This window comes from Eumetopias jubatus, unplaced genomic scaffold, assembly GCF_037043125.1.
Source record: "Eumetopias jubatus isolate StellerSeaLion01/CBP00866 unplaced genomic scaffold, mEumJub1_p1.0 scaffold_5, whole genome shotgun sequence".
Taxonomy (NCBI): domain Eukaryota; kingdom Metazoa; phylum Chordata; class Mammalia; order Carnivora; family Otariidae; genus Eumetopias; species Eumetopias jubatus.
In genome coordinates this window covers 22,429,294-22,447,854 of record NW_028274811.1, presented here as the reverse complement: position 1 = coordinate 22,447,854, position 18,561 = coordinate 22,429,294, and the positions used below count along the sequence as shown (strand labels likewise).

The following is an 18,561-nucleotide window of genomic DNA, read 5'->3' as shown; positions in this document are numbered from 1 at the left end:
CACTATGGAAAACAGTATGGAGGTTCCTCAAAACATTCTTAAAGAGAGAAGTACCATAGGATCCAGTAATTTCACCATTGGGTATTTACGTGAGGAAAATGCAAACACTGATTGGGAAAGATAAATGCACCCATATGTTTATTGCAATGTTGTTTACAATAGTCAAGATATGGAAGAAACCTAAGTATTCAGTGATAGATAAATGAATGGAAAATATGTGGTGTGTATATATATGTACATATATATACACACAACAGAATATTACTTGTTCATAAAAAATAATGAAATCTTGCCATTTGCAACAACATGAATGAACCTAGAGGGTATTATACTGAGGAAGATAAGCCAAAGACAAATACCGTATGATTTCACTTACATGGGAGTCTAAAAAGTAGAAAACAAACAGCAACAAAGGGAGAAACAGACTCATGGAGAACAAACTAGTACAACAACAACAAAAAGAGAAACAGATGCATAAATATAAACAAACTGATGGTCACCAAAGGGAAGGGGATTGGGGAGATGAGCAAAACGCGTGAAAGGGATTAAGAGGTACAAACTTCCAGTTATGATGGTAAGTCTTGGGGATGGAAAGTATAGCACCGGGAATAGTTGATAATACTATAATACACTTCTCATGGTGAGCATTTCATCATGTATATAATGGTTAAATCACTATGTTGTATACCTTAAGCTAATTTAGATTTTTAAAATTTTAAAAAAATTTTTTATTATTTTTTTAAGTAAACTCTATGCCCAACATGGGGCTTGAACTCATGACCCTGAGATCATGTTCTATCCATTGAGCCAGCCAGGTGACTCTAAAGCTAATTCAGTATTGTATTAATTAAAAGCATTTTTTTTAATTAAAAAAAAAAAAAAGGCGGTTTCTGGTCTGTGAGACACCAGCAACACCTAAGGGCAAAAACAGCTACTTTCATCAGGGGAGAGTGAGAAAACATTTATTTACACACTGAATCCAGAGATTCCCGACCTCCTTTCCCACCTGACTAAGAACTCTGGTAGCCAGGACTTTTATCAACAAGCAGATTAAAATATTCTTTTCTGGGCAATCTAATCATATCAAAAAAAAGAAAGTCTTCAAGATGACTTAAATTTCTCAAAGAACCAGTAGAGCCATATTAATCTACATTAAGGGCTTCACTGACAAGCCCCACCTACCAATGCAGAGTTTCCCTGGCTATGGACCACAATTACTTCAGACAAGGCTAAATCTAAGAACCCAAGTTAAAGAAACAGGAAACAGTGAGAAAGACACTTCAAAGAAACAGAAACTACGAAGCTCAGAAAACAACATCTTTTGTTAAGTTTGGTGAAGGATGAGATGGTGATATATATTAAGTTGAAAGAAAGAAAGGAAAGAAAGAAAGGAAAGAAAGGAAAGAAAAAGAAAGAAAGAAAGAAAGAAAAAGAAAGAAAGAAAGAAAGAAAAAGAAAGAGAAAGAAAGAAAGAAAGAAAGAAAGAAAGAAAGAAAGAAAGAAAGAAAGAAAGAAAGAAAGAAAGAAAGAAAGAAAGAAAGAAAGAAAAAAGAAAGAAAGAAAAAATGGCTCCAGAGGAAACAAGAAGGCTGTACAGGAAAGAGAAAGCAATCATAATTTACTACATGGCTCAGCTGGGAATCATTTTAAAGCGTTATAAAAACATAAATATGAAGTATGGCCTAATCAAAATAGTGACATAAAAGATACTGTGAGGATGGGATGAAGGGAAGAGTGCATGCGTGAGCCACCGCATGTGAATGAAGGAAAAACATCAACAGATAAGGCCTAAAACATCCAAAGTAGAGCAAAACCACCATGATGTTTGGGAGTATCAAGTAATTACTAAATGAATTAGCGAAGAGTTCGAAGTGGTTGCCTGTGGTATGTCACAAAGAGGGACACAAAAAGTTGGGCAATTACAGATTTTCATGACGAACCCAAGTTTTTCCTCTCTCAACTATGTTTATGTGTAATTCTGATAAAGATTTAAAAAGGTATTTTGGAATAAAATACATCTTTTCAATGTTCCCATTCCTATAACAAAGCAAAGGAAAAGGTTTTTACTGATGGCAAATTAACTTTGGCTCTACTTAGTAGGTATACAATACTTACAGAACTTCGATGGCCACAGTGGGAAGAAACTGTTCACTTTATGAGAGCTGACACTTAAAAGCCTTCAAATGGGAGACTTCGAACACTTTCTCTCTCATAACATTTTGGTAAGTTAGATAATTCACCTCTTTGTCAACTTCTGATAAGAAATCTCATCCTTATTTTTGAATAAACTGCCCAACCAAAGTCCAACCAAAACAAAAAACAATAATCTATGCTTTCAGGAAACTTCTCATGAAATAGCAGCATACAAAAATGTTACTGAATGGTAAGTAAAGAACTGACTGCCACCTACGACCAACGATTCTATGTTACCTTACTGCTCACCTAAAGTTTTTCACATGGTCTTCCACTCCTGAAAGACGAATCGAATGCTGTAGTGCATTCAGGTAAGTCAAAGCTTGTGTAGAGGATCCCCAGTTCACATCTGTGGGAAGACAGTGTTCATGCAGCAAAACACCAATATTCACCAACAATCAATAACCAATTTGAGACACAGAGACGTAAACAGTGCTTTCATATTTAAAAAATCAAGTGCTAAAATAAACCAATGTACTCAGAACTTTCAATAGTTCAAGTCCATAGCATGACACTACGAAAATGCTCATCTGAACTGTAATTGTTTTTAAAGCAAAATGTACAAAAAATGAAGGTGACAGGGCAAGAAGTTCCACAAATTATTTTAAAATTATTGTTTATATAGGCAGAGGTCTAAGGGGAAAGAGGCAGCTCTCTGACTGAAAGATTTCAAAACTCTGGAAGTACCATTTATAGTGCTTAATGGTTAAGTTATCTGAACAGGCAAATTTCACTCTGTACTGAATAAACAGCCTGGGCACGAAATATGATTTTAGACACTTGTTATTTTAGAGAAATAATTGTTTCTAAGATGGTTAAAACATTACCTTCTTTGTCCATTTCATTTCTAAGGCCAGCACTCTTATCCAAAACCTCATTGTGTCATATCTGGATTACAAAATGTTTCCTCACAGTTTCACATGACTACACTGCAACCACTCTTGTAATTTCTTCCTAAACTCTTCTTTTGGGGCCCAAACTTCTTAAACCTTTTTCACTGGTTCTTCCCTCAGAGTTAGAGGTCACCATACTATACTGGATCAACCCCAACATACCCGAGTATCATTGTCTTATGTGGAGATACACCCAACAGTTATCAGTGTGACACCTTCTGGGTAATCTTTAACTATTTCCCAGTTAAAAATACCTTTGTCAAATTAGGGAAGATACTATGTCTTTCTAATATACCATAAATTCTGTGGTACTTACTATACAGCAGGTACTAAGACTACAGTAGTAATATATATGTTTATTAGGCTAACAGCTACTACAGGAGCTATTTCACTAAGTCTAACCCTTTCAAAGAAAATTTTAAAGTATATTGAGGGCCACCAACATGTTAATAATACAAATTTGTCATTTTTCTTTAAGTAGGATTAGTTAAATCTAATTTATGGGTAAGCAGGAGTTCCAGAGAATAAAGCCCTGTGGTAATTATTTTCACTAAAACTACATGTATTTGGAAATGAAGTATTTTAGGTTTTACAAAGCACCTTTCAAGTACACAAAAGATGATGTTTAGATATGAAAAGCCACAAAGAACTTCTAGATATTTTCTAGCTTGAATATACATAATAAATGTAAAAAACTACTGACCTGGTTTTTTGTAGGTAACATAAATATACAGCCCAAGGACTATTACATATGTTAGCAATGCAGCCCACCAGTTAATAACGAACATCACTATGCAACAAAGAATCGCTCCAAGAAGTGATATCCACATGTTGTAGTATTTGAATGCAGGACGCCACCCTAACAATCACAAATAAAATAGAGACATCAAAGTCACTCAAATACCTTATCTGCTTTAGACAATGGTACATATGTATGCACAAAATAACTTTCTTTGTGGTTGCTTTAAACAAGAAGTATAAGGCTAATGTATGACAGTAAAGTCATAGAGCATTATTGAGCACAATTTTTGAAGGCCACGAAGAGAGCCCATCTATTTACTTCTGTTTTATTCTATGTTACTAGTTTCTGTATTCAATAAACTCTTCATCAAAAAAAAAAAAATGTTTAAATCAACGTATCTTAATGAATGGTTAAAAACTACAAAAGATTGAAAAGTTTTCAAATCCAGCCCTTAGTAGTGTGGTTTTATGTTCTGGATTTTTAGCATAAGACATACCCATATTCTAATGAATATACAGAAGAGTTCAAACAGAATGTTCTTGAAAATTGTTAAAAGTTGATCAACCTGCTAGAAAAATTAACAGTTGAGTATAGAAAGTTACCTTCGGTGAAGTATTTAAGAATTAAGCTCACTCTAAAGAAAATGCTGAAGACCATGTTTTAAATTTTTCATTCCATAGCCAAAAAATATTTTTAAATCATAATTTAATATATTTTATATTCTTTTTTTTTTTAATTAAATTTCACACAAAGTTATGAGAAAGAATTCAGAGAAATTCTGGGGACCTTTTACCTAATTTCCCTCAATGGTAACATCGTGCAAAATGATACTATAATATCACAACCAGGATACTGCTATTAATACAGCCAAGATAAAGAAGAGGCCAGTATAAGCACCCCTTGTGCTGCCCTTCATAGCCACAAAGACACCTCTAAAATTTATATCCTTAAAGTTCTGAGAGGCTTTTAGGCCCTTAGAAGGAAAAGTGCTTTTTGTTCCTTCAATTCTTTCCCTGATGTCCAACCGTTATGATTAATAACAAAAAGCCCTCAATAAAAGTATACGAGGCACTTTTTCAGTTGCAAGAGAGCCTTTATAATAGAACTCCGCAAACTTATTGTGTTGAAAATATTCCTCTGGGCAGGTTAGGTACACCAAAATAGTGTTGAATAGAACTTGAAACAGAAAGCAGCTAAATAAATAAAAACAGGGAAAGAAAAGCACAATAATTCTTTCAAAGTGTTAGTCAGAATTTGAGATTAACACTCTTACACGAGTTCTAAGACAAGAAACAGTACATTACTGGGAAACATCATGATAAAGAGATCTTTGAAAACTCAGCGAATTTGACTGAACTGTAAGGGCTGACTGAGCATTAATGGGCTATACACTCACAATACCATCTTTTAAAACATGTTAAAGTCTTATTTTCTCTAAAATCAAAGACATTAGTGCATTTACAAAATTTTTTAAAAATGGAAAATCACCTGGAGATTTTGCAAGTGATGCATGGAACACCGAAAAATTGATCAATGCATATGATGCAAGGAAGAAGTTAGAGATAATTGGAGCAATAACATTCAGCTCAGCTGCAAAAGAAACATGAGGTATATTTACTGACACATTACTTTTTGACTTTTTAAAAAATGAAATTATTTTAAACCTTTAGATGACAGCCTTAGGAATACCCCCAAATCCACCATTCAGACTTAATGAATACTTACACTTTGTCAGATATAGTTTGTATACTTTACTTTTCAGGAATCAAACCTTAGGTCCATAGTTGAAACCCTTTATACCTCATCCTTACAAAGTTGGTGTATTTTTCCAATGATATCATATAGTTTTACACATATATAGTCCACAAACATTATTAGGTAGTCCCATTTTGGTATTTTAAAAGTTAGACAAATAATATCACACTATATTTATTATTCTGCAATTTGATTTGATACATTTATTATATTGGAGATTCATTCATATTGATATATGAAAATCAATTTTAATCATTGTTTTTACTCCTGAGTATTATTCTGCAGTTTCATTCTTCTGTTAGTAGGTATTCAGGTTGCTTCTATTTTTCACTATTGTAATTAATGACACTAAAGACATCCCTGCATATGGCTCTTTGGTTATATATTCAAGTTTCTTTAGGGTAAATACTCCTAAAGAGAATTGCTGGATTGTGAGAAACCTTACATAACACTGCTAATTTGTTCTCCCAAGGTAGCCTTACCAAACAGATACCTAGCAGCATTACATGGGAGCTTCCACACATGGTGGTATCATCAGACATTTATTAAAAGCCCACTGTCATCTTTAGCAGCGGAAGACTGATTAGCTCACTTGCGATCAGAGGCAAAACTGCCAAACAAAAAGTAGCTCAGTGAAGGCCGTACCTTCAGGAGGGGGCACTGAAATCCTTTCCCTTATGCTATTATCTCATTGGTTTCAGGGACAAGAACCTAGGAGTTCCCTCTCATGAGGATTTAATGACGGTAGGTAGTAATTTCAGCAAATATGCACTGAGCACTATTACTTGCAGTATTTTCTATATACTCTTTAAATTGACCACAAAGAAACTAACTTTGTTTACTAGGCAAAGTAAGGTTTTGTTTATAATTTAATAATTCAATGTTTAGAGCTAATACTGTAAATACTCCAATATCTGTATTAGCACACCACTTATATGACTAACCAATTAAGATGAATCCAAGGGCAATTAAGAATGTTAAGATGTAGCCACGAAGAGGTTCATTATTTTTCCCATAACCTTTAGCAAACATCTGGAAAGCTGGGTAGATGTTGTCCTTACAAAGAGCCTAGGGAAGAAACGTAAATACTAGAAGGAAATGTTAACACAGTTAGACATACAGATTTCCTTACAGTTTTAATAGGTTACTCAGGAATAGAACACAAGTTTCTAACTCTTGTTCTTTCTTCCCCCGTATGATACTGCTTTACCTACAATCCATAAAGGAGACCAAACATTTCAAGCATCAAAAGGTAGTTGCTGGGGCGCCTGGGTGGCTCAGTCAGTTAAGCGGCTGCCTCCAGCTCAGGTCATGATCCCAGGGTCCTGGGATCGAGCCCCGTGTCGGGCTCCCTGCTCAGCGGGGAGTCTGCTTCTCCCTCTCCCTCTGCCTGCCTCTCTGCCTACTTGTTCTCTCTCTGTATCTCTCTGCCAAATAAATAAATAAAATCTTTAAAAAAAAATAAAAGGTAGTTGGTTCAGAATACCACTGAAGTTTTTAATCTGCTTAACCCCACACTCATATTGAAATTCTTTCAGGAAAATAAAAAAGTCAGAGAAGCAGGTACATGAATAAAAGAAATGTGAAAACTTGGTAAATATGACATAAGTATGACCTACATTAAGAAAAAGTTCTGAATCCTAGATTTAAAGCAGATAAAAATCCTAATTATAAACTTCACCACTTTTCTTAAAGCTTTACTAAAAATTGTTTTTTAAGAAATATATTCTACATTTACTGTACTCACTGCCTACAACTATAATATTAAGAACAAGGATGCAGAATCAACGTTTCATTTTTGGACTCAGTAATAAAAAGTATTTCCCATTCAGTATCGGCTGTTTATTGAATGCTCATTAAAGGGAGATAATGTCTACCTTATTCATCTTTCTACCCTAAGTAGTTAACACAACGTGTGACATATGGTAGGCATTCAAATATTTGTAAAGTAAAACATAAAGACTGACATCATGCTAAGAGGGACAAGATCCTTTAATTCTTCTGATTTATGCTTGGAATGCATTCCTTATTCTTGATAAGACATTAGAAAAATTTGACCAACGAGAATATGTCAAAAAAAGCAAAAATTCATCACCACTTCCAGAAAGACAACTCAAGGACTACACCCTGACGGTAGGTAAATGCACTAGAGTTTATATAAACAGAAACATTCACATTCAAACACACAAAGTTAAACATATCTGGCTTGAGATACATGTGTATAAATCATAAACACCTATGAGGTAAACAAATAATCTGAAAAAATTAATCTCAAAATGAAATGTATTACCATAAATTCCCCTTCAATAAAGCCTGTAATGTGAAAATACCTACCTGAAATATTTTGGGAGCACTCACAAGGGATGCTAATGCAGAAGAAAGAGTGGCTGAAAAGATACCAGCAGAAATTAATGGTGCAAATCCTGACACCATGCTCATTACCTTAAAAAGGGACAAAAATGGAAAATTAAGTCTTACAAACCACTCAAAAAACTCACATCTTTATTATGGTAATGAAGGAGACTAATACCAGGGAAATATGATAATAATGAACAGGAATAATAATTCTATGCATTAAAAATTTCTGAAACAGATTTACCATGAACCCTCACCTTCAATCTTTTTATTTGGTAAAATTTCAAAGACATACAATGGCAGAGAATAGCATAATGAACCATTCCCCACATCATTGTGAGTCAAACCCCAGATATCAATGCATAAAAGTTTCAGTATGCACCTCGAATGCATAAGCACTTTAAAAAATCCTAACTGCAAAGCCACTATCACAGTTTGAAAAGTAACTCCTTAACACCACCAAATATCCTATCAGCATTCAAATTCCCCTAAGCTGTCCATCTTTTCTTGCCTTTTAAAATAGTTTGTTTAAATCAGGATCCACAAAGGGACTCCACATTAAATTTGGTTCACATGTCTCTTAAGTCTTTTTCAATCCACAGGTTCACTGTTTCATTTTTTATTATTTTTAGGTCATTGTCCTATAGAAGCCTCACACTCTGGATTTTGCTGACTGCACCTCCAACTTCTGTTATTTAACCTGCTGCTCTCACTTCTGTATTTCTAGTCGACTCATAGACCTAGACAGGTCATCAGACTGAAGCACAAGTTTTCTGGCAGTAATATTTCAAGATGGTACAATACACTTCTGTCAGGTAGGTTCTTTCTTTCTGGTTTTTTGTTTTTGTTTTTTGACGTTAAGGTAGTAGATTTGTACTGTGGTTATGTTTTTTCTTTTTAAAAAGAGACCTTAAATATTAGAGCTAACTGTGGAAGTATTTCTACCTGAAGGGATCTATGTTTATGATTGGTCTTCAAATAATCTGGGATAGTAGGAAGTTATAAATAAAGTAATGTCAGCCAAGCACTGGTGATTGGTAAAGCTGGAAAATGTATGCTAGATACATTACACTGCTTTTCAATCTTTGCACATGTTCAAACATTTCCCTAATGAAGTTTTAAAAAAATGAATTGATCACTTAGATCATGAGAAGACAACCAGCTAAATCCAAACTGAGGGGCAAAATGCAAAGTAACTTGCCTGGACTCTTTAAAATATCAATGTCCTGGAAGATTAAAACAGGCAGGCTACAAAGCCCTAGATTAAAGGATTTAAAATAATAACTAAATGCCATGCATGACCTAGATTGTATCTTGGATCTAAGAAAAATAGCTGAAAGGGACATTACCGAAACAAGTGGGGAAAGATGAAGATAGAATATACATTTCGATAACAGTATTCTGTCAACATTAAATTGCTTAAGTGAGATAAGAATATATATATATACACACAAAGATAAAGCAATGGGGTAAAATATAAACAAGTAATAAATATAAGTGAAGGGGTAGGTATACAGGTATTCACTGCACTGTCCCTTCACATTTTTGAAAATTGTGAAAAAATAAAATTGAGGTGGAAAATATGTCTGGTGGACTCAGGTACTGTCAACTTGACCCATCCAATTATAAATTTCACCAGTAGTGAACGGTGACCATCACCTAAATTCATTCCTTCCTTAGGAGATTTACTTCATATATACATATATATATATAAAATTCATAAATACATATATAGTATTTATAAATATATTTTATACATATATTTTAAGATTACTTATTAGAGAGAGAGAGAGAGAGAGAGAGAGCACGTGCGTGCCCAAGTGGGGAGAGCAAGAGAGGGAGAAAGAGAATCTTAAGCAGGCTCCATCTTAAGCCAGCTCCATCTCACGACTCTGAGATCATGACCTGAGCCAAAATCAAGAGTTGGAAACTTAACCGACCAAGCTACCCAGGCATCCCTACTTTTCATTTATATTGACCAAGACCATGTGCCAACTGACGCCAAGGAGATAAAGGAGATATGGTTTTAAGGTGTTAGTGACTATTATACACTTGACTGTAATTTTATACTTTAAACCAGATGTAAAGTTAACTACAGGCACAATCCCTGGCCATAGTGCAACAATCTGGTTACAAGTGTACATAATTCCACCTTGTTTCATTTAAGTATCTCCCCCTGTATCTTTCAAAAGACCCAGTGTTAAAAATACACTAAAGTGTTTTAATGAACCTTAGTATTACCCTCTCTGAGCATTTCAAGGAGCAAAAAAATCTTGAAAAGATCATTTTCTATTCAGCCCTTTAGTAACAATTTGGTTAGGTATATGCCATGTATTTTTCACAATCACTGTATTACACAGCTTTTAATACTAGATCAGCACTGCCAATCCTGTCTTTAGGGAAGGAGATTATAAAAGACATATAAGATGGACCAAGATAAAAAAGTAGCAGACTTGATTTCTGCTATATATACTTATGAAACACAAAATTCTGTGCCTGTCTATAATGACCTCAAAGACAAATGCAAAGACAGGAGATAAATGAAGAGAGAAAGCAAGGAACAGAAAATATGATACACTGCTGGATTAAGGCAAAACATATACCACTAGCACTATATATAACTGACTTTTCATCTGTCATGTTTTGGGGAAAAATTCCATTTTCTCTTCTTCCATTATATCATCTCTTCTTCCACGAACTGAGGTAAATAATGCTCCATGCTTAGCATCTCGAAATACTCTGCTTCTAGAATTTGCCAAGTTTCCTGTTTTCTAGTTATATATTTACCCTACTTGGTAACCTCTGCATTTTCCACCATTTAATGATAAAATATGAGTAGTAAGGACAATGATAATGAATGTAAATAATGGTAACACCAGTGTTGTCCAGAATACAAAGTACAAACAAAGATAACAAAAACACAGGTCTTCTCTCTAGTAAGGGGGAAAAAAGACAAAAGTCCGATAAAAGGTAGAAAAGTGGCAATGAATGGTAAGATTCTGTACGGGGTGTGTGTGTGTGTGTGTGTGTGTGTGTGTGTGTGTGTGCGCGCGCGCGTGCGCGTGTGTGTGTTTTGATGACCTGTAGTGTGTGTGTGTGTGTGTGTGTGTGTGTGTGTGTGTGTGTGTGTGTGTGTGTGTTTTGATGACCTGTAGTTTAGAAAATCTTCATGGAACTGGGTCTCCTTGAAAGCAGGCAGATTTGGACAAATGTAAAGAAAAAAGCAGGTGCATTCCCAGAAGAGTGAAGCAACAAAACAAAACAACCCCAAGAGAGTAGGGTAAGCATGTATGCATGTGTATGTGTACAAACATCCAACCACTGGAGTTCAGTATGGATATAAGGCTGTGGGATATAAGTCTGGGTATCAAGGGTTTTGACTGACAGAGCAAAGAAGCTCACACTTTGTTTAGTAAGCAACGGTGAGTCAAAGGTTTCAGAGGACATGAAAATATAGAACTACATTCAGAAACATTAGGACTATATATGTAAAATTAAAAATTTAAGACAAGTAAGGCAACCCAAATCACTTTTCCTCCTGAAGTATGAAATGTCAATTACATGCAAAACAGTGTGATCAAGTGTGGCTTTGTATAGACTTCATGATCATATTCCAACTTAGAGGCCCCTCACATACGTTCTATGCATCATTCTTCATTCTCCAAATGACAAGCAATTTGCATTTTTCAGGATTTTTTTTCTATTTAGTTTCACTTTACAAGGCATTTAAAAATTGTTTTAAAAAATTTTTTTGTTGTATTAGAAAAGCTGCTTTACATAAACCAAACTCCTCTTTGCTTTAATGAGTCCATACTAGACTTGACAAAGACAACACACTTTTGTATTTTAAGGTAACAACACAGAAATCTGATTGGCATTTTCAGTCACCGGGCAGAGATCAACATTTGTGCTTTTCATACACAATATCAATGTCAGAACTGGCCTGAATCATTAGCTGGATATGAATACTTTCTTTCATTCCTACGACTATGCCTAGGTCTTGTGACTAGAACAAACAAACTTCTATTACATAATTGGATTCAATATTTATAACCAATGAAAATGCAGTCAATTGCTTAAAACACAAAATAAAAAAAAACGATTAAAAATTAAGTGACAAATTTATTACAAAATTTAAGTATTCTACATAAAATGTATATTGTTCTAAAATATAGTGAACTCTCAATGATTATGTTTACACTAAACTGTAAAAACACTAGAATCAAAATTTTTAATTTTCACTTTGAGTTAGTATAATCTTCTCTGTAAAAGCCCATAAATGTTACAAAAATTTCATTTTGCTTTTGGAACCTTATAGAGGTAATAACAAAAAGGAAAAGGAATGATATTCTCTAAATTCTAGACAAGTAGTGTTATAGTTCATATGTTCTGAAAGGTCACAAACCTTCAAGCATCCATTAAGAATTTAATTCTAGTGTTCAATGGGAGTTTACCACAGCATGACTACATGGGCCTTATCTAATAACACTATTGATACCAACACTTTTTTAAAAGGGAAGTTAAAATATAAAGCAATTATGAAGACACCTCAAATTAGAAAACTGAACTCATTTCACTGAGTACAGAACTCATTTAAAATACTTAAGGGGTGGCCTGGCTGGCTCAGTCGGTGAAACATGCAACTCTTGCTCTCAGGGTTGTGAGTTCAAGTCCCACACTGGGGGACTTTTAAAGATTTTAAAGAAAATCTTTAAAAAAATAATAAAATACTCAAAATAAGAATGAAATACTTAGGTATAACAAAACACGTCGAGTACTTGTATTCTGAAAACTACACAATGCTGATGAAAGAAACCAAAGATCTGAACAAATGAAGAGACATACTGTGTTCATGGATTGGAACACTCAATATAGGGACACATGCCAATCCTCCCCAAATTGATACACAAGTTCAATACGTTCCTATCAAAATCCTAGCAAGACTTTTTGTAGATAAACATTATTCTAAAATTTGTATGAAAAAGCAAAAGGAACTAAGCTAAAACAATTCTGAAAAACAATAAAGTGGGAGGAATCAATCTACTTGACTTCAAGACTTATCATGTAACTACTCTAAACAAGAATGTATGGTACTGGTGGACTCATAGATGGAAACACCAAAGAACAGATCAGAGAATCCAGAAATAGACCCAACAAATATGAGCATGTGTGAGATGCTTCCTTGCTTTCTGAAGCTATACACTACATATATATATACTATATATTATACACGATCATAAAAGCATTACCCTCGGGAGCCCTTTTGCTCTTGAACAGCTTCAGATTTTACCCTTTCAGTATTTATCTGTTTGCCCAATTATTTATCTACAGACTTTTCAAACAGCTATCTGGGTAAAAAGTAACAATGGTCCTACAATGGTCCTCCCTTCTAACCGACTGCTGTACTCTGAATGCTCAGGTTTGATAGCAGTCTGACCTCTATATATACAATGTCAGCATAACATAAATACGAGGCTCACCTGGAAATTGTTCATTAGGCCATAGTAACAAGGACTGCTTTCACAAGATGAAAAGTCAAAGTTTAATTTGCAGGCTGCAGAAGTACAGTTTGTTAGCTCTGTTACAATAGTGTCATTAACATTCCCAGTGGCATCTCGAACAACACAAGAACCTGAAGGGCAAGGGACAATAACAACAAGTAATATAACTGAAATTTATATTCATTTCAAAATTACATATATCCATAAAGGAATTTATGGTACTGACTGAATATATACTAGTTAACAGTACTTACATTTTCAGCATTTACATATAGCATTTACAGTTTAAATAGATTTACCTCAAACAGAATTGGAAAAGCATCATGGTCCCCAATATTTAAGTAGTGAAACAAAATCTTACAGAGACGAATATTTCACACATGCACACTTAAAAAACCCCATACATATAGTTGTGGAAAATGGTAATGAGCAAAACTATTTGGTTAAGCAATTATGAAAACTCTGTTGGAAGAGTTCCAAATGGTAGAAATGTTTTCCTGCACTCCGAAGTGTTTTATATGTGAAACATGCCAAAGATCAGACTTCAGGTAGTATCAATCTTCTGTGAAGGGAAACAATTTGAACATTAATGAATTATAATTCTATTTAAACCTTTGGCTCAAGTAAGTCTATCCGGATAAGACAGCACGTGATACCTGAGATTTGCTTAAAAATAACCCCTGGGGCAGAAGGAATGGGCACAGGTGAAACAAGATTCACCATATACTGTTACTTCTTGGTAACTTTGTTGAAAGTAGGTGATGGTTCATTAGAAAATACACTCTACTTTTGTGCAAAACTGAAAACTTCCATACTATGACATTTAAAAACTTTTCTTGGAAAAAAGCACTTCATTATTTGGAACAACATATGATGTGTAACTATTAGTAATTACCATTCCTTAGACTTTCGAAGCACTTTAACACTCCTGTCTCATCACATAGTAAAAATTATAAACACTGCAGCCAAAAGTGAACAACACACAGAAAATTAAGTTTGAAAGGGAGAATATTTTAATCAAGTTCTTCCTAAATTTCTTCATCTAACTCTCGGAGCAGTGTTTGCAAAACCATGTTTCCTTAAAGGTACTTGTGAAACCATGTGGGGTGAGGAGAGAAAAGAGCCCTGTCTACCTTACAGCAGCTATGATTTTATGTTTCATACTCTGATGTTCTACATCGCAGGTGACGGGGGCGGGGGGAAGGTTCCCTTACTCTGAACCAGTTATACATGCACTCTTGTAGAAACTGGCCCCACTCCTGAGTGTCAGGGAGGAAGGGTTACTCCTACTGCTCCAAGGGCTAGTATGGACAGAATGAAATAAGTATGACGGCTCACATCAGAGAGACAGATACAAACAGAAAACATTTGTTTGGTGTAACTAATTATTTTCCAATTTGAAACACAATCAGTTATATCATTCTTTAAATTAAAACTAAATTTTCTTGACCCAGGAACTTTTAGGGGAACACAAAAATATTTTTGCTAAGCTTTTATTTATATATATATATACATATATATATATAAAATTATTGTTTCTAAATGAATTTCAGAAATCTACATATGGACTGTAAGAATAAACAGGAGCGCCTGCGTGGCTCAGTCAGCTAGGTGTCTGCCTTCGGCTCCAGTCATGATCTCAGGGTCCTGGGATCCAGTCCCTGCTCAGTGGGGAGTCAGCTTCTCCCTCTGCCTGCCCCTCCCCCTGCTTGTGCTCTCTCTCTCTCTCTCTCACCTTCTCTAAAATAAATGTTTTAAAAAAATTTTAACTATCCATCAGTGCATGTCAATTATATATAAATCAATACTTACTTTTTGGGGGGAACGTTTCAGCTAAAGAAACTAAGAGTCTTTAAAGAATTCACTAAAAAACAAAATAAAATCTCTCTTTGCCAGGAAACAATTCTTTAAATCAAGTGTCACTTATCTTTGGTAGGAAATCTCTAAGCTTTCATTCCTTCATGTGTACAACAGTGATTTAGAGACTGGTTGACCACTTAAGTCCTTTCCAGTTCATTTAAAATGCTATGATTTCATGAATGTAATAAAAGGTTGAAAACCAGGTTCATTCAATTTAATAAGACTTCATTCAATAAAGACTGTCCTATCTACCAAAATCAGTTTTTTTGGTAAAAAATGCCAAGCATTGCTTAAATGTCTTCAAACAATCTTCATATGTAGTAAGATTAACATGCAAATATAAAATAACCACCATAAAAAATATTAAGAATTTTATAATGCTCACAGAGTAAAATGCATTTACTTCTACTATGTGAATTGTATTTTCTATAAAATATAGCTAAGTCAAATTTAAGAGTTTGCAAAGAGGACTTTACATAATTTTTAATTTAATTCATAAAGATCCTAGAGAAAAAAACAAGAGGGCATCTGGGCATTTAGGTAGTATCTGTAAAATCACTACTAGTTTACTTAAAACTCTTTCTGAATTAAAATACGCAACTCTTCATCTTTTTATTGAAGTATTTCTGAAATTAGAAGTTAAAAATATAATACCATGGAAATAAATATTTAAAGTATGTATATCATGAAATTTCTGAAAGAGAAATATAAGGCTATTTACCTACAGATACTGCAATTCCTATGTAAACCACCGTAGTAATTAAAATGGCTAAGAGTGTTCCTTTGGGTATGGCTGACTGAGGATCCTAGAGGACAAGAAAAAAATTTTGAGTCTACCTTTAAAAATAAATATATGTATACCATTTTTTACACAAAATCCATACAGTACTTTGTAATACTTACTGCAAGATCACCTGAGATATTTGCTCCAGCAAGAATACCAGTTGCAGCAGGAAAAAAGATGGCAAATACAGAAAAGAAAGTCTCTTCCTCTCGAAAATCTGGTCCAAAGTTCTCATTAAATATTTCAGCTGTGGAGAACAAAATATCTTTGGCAATTAATGGACAGCAGATTAGACCATTATAATTTAGGTCAAGTGTAAGTGTTATGTATGTATGTATGTAGCTTTTCTTCAGTTCAGTTAACTGGTAAATTCTTGACTATTTCCTAGTAAAAGCATGGCATTGCCTGTTTTCTTGTATGAGGAAAGAGTTTATAATCACAATGATGATTTGACCTGGGCCGTGCCTACTATTTTGTATACCTTACTAATTATGTTTCAAGCACCTCTAACTTGATTGTTATCTCTAGTACAAATGTCAATCAAAGCGTGGATAAACTTCTCAATGTCTGGGGTCAGTCAAGGAAATAAGAAAGGAGGTAGGAAAATAAAAAAACATCATACTAATCTGGACCCATTTTTTTTTCTTACATCCAACTTATATACTATCTGTACAGTTCTCTATTTCCTTGTGGTGACCTGTGTAATTTTTGATGCTGGATTATTCATCAGGCTTCCATATAATTTTAGCTAAGGCAAACTAGGTAAAGTCCCTTTCCATTTTAACAATAATGAAAGCTTCAACTAGTCCTACTGTTTCCATCTATTCTGATGGGCCCTGACATTGAAACAACTACTTAACTATCATCCATCCATCCATCCATCCATCATCTGAGTAACTACCATGCACCAGGTTTTCCTACTGGAGCCATTAAGTATCTCACTACCTTAGTAAAATGAATGAGAAGGCAGCAAAGCAGTATCAACCACCAAAAAAGAAAAGTCACATTCTGAAGTATATTTAGATTTATTTACTTCAGACTGAGATAAACCCAGATACACTACTTATACAATATTTATTACTATACTAGATAACAATGCAATACTTTTATAAGGTGCCAAGGATCTGAAAAAAAAAAATGGAAATGAAAAATGTGGTTTAGCAGATATTGGCAGCTATTTTTAAATCAACTAAAGTCACAAACAGAAAATATATAATTACTAGGTATATTTTTAGAAATAATCATTTCCTATAATTTTTAACACTTCTTTTAGAAGTAAGGTTGCAAAAAGAAATGTTCAGAAAAATTCATAACATAAAAAAATCACTTCTAAGGACAAGAAATGTCACAAATATAATTTATGAAAGCATAAAATGTAAAAAAATATCTACCTAAGTGATGGTTTTAATTTTCACTTCTGGCATGCCTAGTAAACACCTCTTCCCCCAATCTAGAAAATCAGGAATTTAAAGCCCAGTTTAGACGTAGGCACGAGCATTAGTAATAAGAACAGATATCCCACTATCAACCCAGGACCAGCAGGCACAAATAATGGGTGAATGTCACTGGTTAAGGTATAAACCTTGAAACAATTCCTATCAGAAAACTACCCACACAACTAAGTCAGTGTCTGAGAGAAGCCAAACCAGTGCTACTCACAAATGATCAAGGACTATATGTTGTTACTGTGATCAAAAAGATTAGTAAGCTTACACCAGAATGTAAACGAACTAGGTCTCTAGGATCCACAGTTTGTGTCAGCTGATTTTTTTTTCCCCCCGTAAGACTTTGTGAAGGAAGAAGGGCACTGCTGTACATTCTGTATCTTTTCACAGATCTGTATGAATAGCTCTGGGCTGAACTGGGGAGTACCGCAGCTAGGCCTCTCCCTCTAGGGTTTCAAAACAGGGAGTTTCTTGAGGAGTTTTTGTCAACTGAAGACACATCTATTACCCTAAACGGTAACCCTCTCTGACGCTAATCCAAGTGTTCTTTCCTGCTCCATTTCACCCTGTGCAGATGCAGGTGCAGAGTGGCTCCATTTGGTGGGGAGCGGCGGATGGTGATGGGGTGGGAAATACAGATAGAGACTTAAGGAAATAACAAATGACAAGTAAATTTCACCAGCAGGGACAATTAGAAGCAGAATGAAAAGGGTCACAAAGATGAAAACTGTGGAAAATCCTCACAAGGTATAATGTAAAAGGGTAGAAAAACTGAAGTTGCCATTATACAATGAGTATTTTCTTCATAGGTGTAGGTACGTTTAGACTGTTGTGTTGAAATACAACTTAAAGAATGAAAAAGCCATGTGAGCATAAAAGTCACCATTTCAGTTACAAATTCCCAAAATTACAGAGAACAAAGGCAACTTTCCTCAGGAGCACTGATTTTTCTACCTTCTATCATCTTTTGATGCTAAGAATGACAACCAGAAGATGTAAATAAAAGTGGTATTTTACTCTGATCGTAACATAC

General features: G+C 34.5%; 1 protein-coding gene across 1 annotated transcript in view; it reads right to left on the bottom strand.

The window, feature by feature from the left end:
* SLC12A2 (solute carrier family 12 member 2) overlaps positions 1 to 18,561 on the bottom strand; it is a 103,754-nt gene that overhangs the window by 31,498 nt on the left and 53,695 nt on the right. The window contains exons 8-15 of the mRNA XM_028103478.2: positions 16,203 to 16,330; positions 16,021 to 16,105; positions 13,419 to 13,570; positions 7,918 to 8,025; positions 6,528 to 6,651; positions 5,317 to 5,418; positions 3,790 to 3,945; positions 2,443 to 2,542 (exon numbers count right to left, since the gene is read on the bottom strand). Of these exons, the coding sequence (XP_027959279.1) occupies positions 2,443 to 2,542; positions 3,790 to 3,945; positions 5,317 to 5,418; positions 6,528 to 6,651; positions 7,918 to 8,025; positions 13,419 to 13,570; positions 16,021 to 16,105; positions 16,203 to 16,330 (955 nt within the window). The remainder of the gene's footprint in view (positions 1 to 2,442; positions 2,543 to 3,789; positions 3,946 to 5,316; positions 5,419 to 6,527; positions 6,652 to 7,917; positions 8,026 to 13,418; positions 13,571 to 16,020; positions 16,106 to 16,202; positions 16,331 to 18,561) is intronic.